The 2,782-nt window shown below is 39.6% G+C and overlaps 1 protein-coding gene across 1 annotated transcript; it reads right to left on the bottom strand.

Annotated features, from left to right (window-relative positions):
* Window positions 1-450: 450 nt before the first annotated feature.
* On the bottom strand, window positions 451-2,573 carry CLDN34 (claudin 34). Its single transcript, XM_040056961.2, has 2 exons — window positions 2,527-2,573; window positions 451-1,153 (listed from the first exon to the last, which is right to left on the bottom strand). Exon 2 carries the CDS (start codon window positions 1,093-1,095, stop codon window positions 451-453), a length of 645 nt encoding a protein of 214 aa, XP_039912895.1. The 5' UTR covers window positions 1,096-1,153; window positions 2,527-2,573.
* Between the last annotated feature and the right edge of the window lie 209 nt (window positions 2,574-2,782).

Genomic DNA, 2,782 nt, shown 5'->3' with positions numbered 1-2,782 from the left:
GTCTTGACTTGTCACAAAACATACTTTGCTACAGATGTAACTAAATAAACAACAAAAGAGCTTAGTATCGATAAGGAAAGAAATTCACATTTAATATATGTTGCTTCACATTTTTCTTACAGGACAGTTCATTCAAAGTCAGCTCCTTGAGCATGGTAAATATTTTACACCAAAAAAAAAAAATTAATCAATAATGGTTGTATTTATAAAAGAGGACAACTGGCAAAATTTAATCACATTTGCTGCTCAACAGCAGTTATCTCAAAGACAAACCTCTAGTAATAGGTGAGTACTAAGATGGTGACTCAACTGGTTCATATAAGAAAATAGCGTGGCTACTATAGAATAAAATTAAATTCTGCAGTTCCTTAACTTTGCAAGCACTGATGCTGCTGTCCTTACCTCTTGACTATGCTCTTGTTCTGAAACAGCACAGAGGGATTTGTCCTGTCAGGATTTAGTGATAGTGTTTGCAGTCATGGGAAATCTGTATGAGAGAGAAAACATCCCACTTAGCAGCAGCAGGATGACAGCCACAATCCCAACAGGAATGGCAGCACCAGCTTCCTGTGCCACTGGACTGGAGGGCATGTAGTAGGAAGGAGGAAAAGCTATGCTCTGGTTGTGAGTTACAGAATAGAAATTCCAGCTCACGGGGATCAGGACACACAGACCAGCAAATATGTAGAAGGTGCCACCCACCAGGAAGAACGGGGCAATGAGAGTTTTGTGAGTGATTCCCATGTACACATTTCTCAGAGCAAATATTGTAGCAGCCAGTCCCAGCAAGCCCATGAACATGGCGATCAACAGGAGGCCCTGAGCAGCATAAATTTCATGGGGGATGAAGGAGTCATAGCCGCTGAATTTATGGCAAAACTGTTCTCTGTAGCCAGGTGAGACATGAAGGTAACTGATGAAGCAGACTTTCCAAATCCCCACCCAGGCAACGCCAGAGGAGATGACAGTAGTGTTGTCCACATGCCACACTCTCCATTCCACAACTCCCATTGAAACGGTGCACAGGATCCAGCCTATCGTGCCCAGAACAAAGGCAGCAAGCTGGAGGTGTGAGGTGCTGACCAGGGATTTCATCCTTTGGAGCTCTCCTGCTCTGTCACAGACACAGTTGCCATGCGAAGAGAGAGAGGCACTGCAAAGAAACAAAGAATAAAATGACAAAAGCAGTTATTATTTGGGTGAATAGGTGAACCTGTCAGTGAAAAAGAGAATGTGTGTTTACAGGGGAGATGCCAGTCATCTTTCCCCAACTTTAATGAACTGCTGAAATTTAATATCCATGGAGAAATAGCATACAGGTTTTAATTCTGTATATGTCATGGTATCACACAGAGGAGAAGGAGTCTCTGATTAGCTCTCCTAAAGATCTGCTTTTTACATTTTCACAAAAGGAAAATTAATGGGGTTTTTTCCAAGTTATTGTCTTCTCTGGTTATTAACCATTATGTTCAAAGATCCTTATACACATTACACGTGATCCGGAGCCCTAGAGTTACTGGCTAGCAGGAACAAAATCTGAGAAAATCCTCTGGTTCCTGACTGTTGCAAGAGACCCTACAAAACAGAATCTGTGCTCCTTTCTCCCAGCAGCTGTGGCTTTGATGCTGGAGCCCAGTCTGTACGGACTTCAGCTTTTTCTGCTGTCTTTACTGAGAGCTGCTGGGACCAGTGTCAGACAAAAAATTCTGCAGTCCAGAGGCATGAGCAAATCCAGGCCACAAAGTCTAACAACAACCACTGAACTTTGGCCATTTTCAGATTAATTAGTCATGAATGCATTAGCAGAAACATTTGAATTAATCAGAAATGTAACACTGCACAGGGGCTGGAGCCTGGTTATGCTGTTATTGCTCTCCCACCCAAGGTCTTTTTGGTGCTTTGCCTTTGCAAATTCCACTTATTTATAAATTGCCCAGTTTAAATCATCCTAAAACTGTGCTGGAAAATATTTTAGTAATTTAGATTGAAGATTTGTTTGCTGACCGTACATTCTGAGTGCAAATAATGGTTTTATTGTATTAAAAAAAGAAAAAAAAAAGAGAGAGAGAAACAAATCAACACTTTATTTCCTGTGTCTTTTTTACAAATTTTTTGTACAATTCACTTACAGGAATGATCTGTGATCAATGAAGATGTGGCATCAAATTTATGTAAATCTGACAAGTTCTAGGGATCTGTTTATTCCATAAGTTTGCAAAAATATTTTTTCAACTGCTCCTATTTCATTCAAGACTCTACTGTAATACAGTTCTGAAATACTGTACCAAGTTTACTCTAATAAGACATGTCTGCTACCATGTTTTGTGTATTAAACATTAAACGTAAAGACTGAAGCAGCAATTTTTCTATTTACTGATCTTAAGGTAACCTTAAGATTCAGTTAGCAATACAATCTAGTTGCAAAAATCCACCTGTGCAAATCTTAAAAAATAAATATCTTGATAACAATATGGCCTTAAGCAGACAGTGTCCGTCTTCTCATACCAGTGCTCACTACATACTTACTTCAGTCTTGAAGGTGATGCCAGCCATGAGAGGATGGGACAGAGTGATTTTTGATGCCAGCCAAACACAGCAACATCTGCAATTTTATCATTTTGGCCTCCCACTCCATCTATGTATCTCCAATAGGACTGATTTCCTGTGGGATATATTAATCTCCATTATTGGAAGTGTACATTTAATCCTCTCCAGCATGGAGAAAATTGCTCTGGAAGAGTCTTTTGTATTTTATCTACTTAAACTGAAACCAATTTATAAA

The sequence above is a fragment of the Hirundo rustica genome, chromosome 2 (assembly GCF_015227805.2).
Source record: "Hirundo rustica isolate bHirRus1 chromosome 2, bHirRus1.pri.v3, whole genome shotgun sequence".
Taxonomy (NCBI): domain Eukaryota; kingdom Metazoa; phylum Chordata; class Aves; order Passeriformes; family Hirundinidae; genus Hirundo; species Hirundo rustica.
This window is presented reverse-complemented; position numbering and strand designations above follow the sequence as displayed.

Excerpts from the sequence above, each read along its gene's own strand:
- CLDN34 (XM_040056961.2), bottom strand. The coding sequence starts at position 1,095 with ATGAAATCCCTGGTCAGCACCTCACACCTCCAGCTTGCTGCCTTTGTT.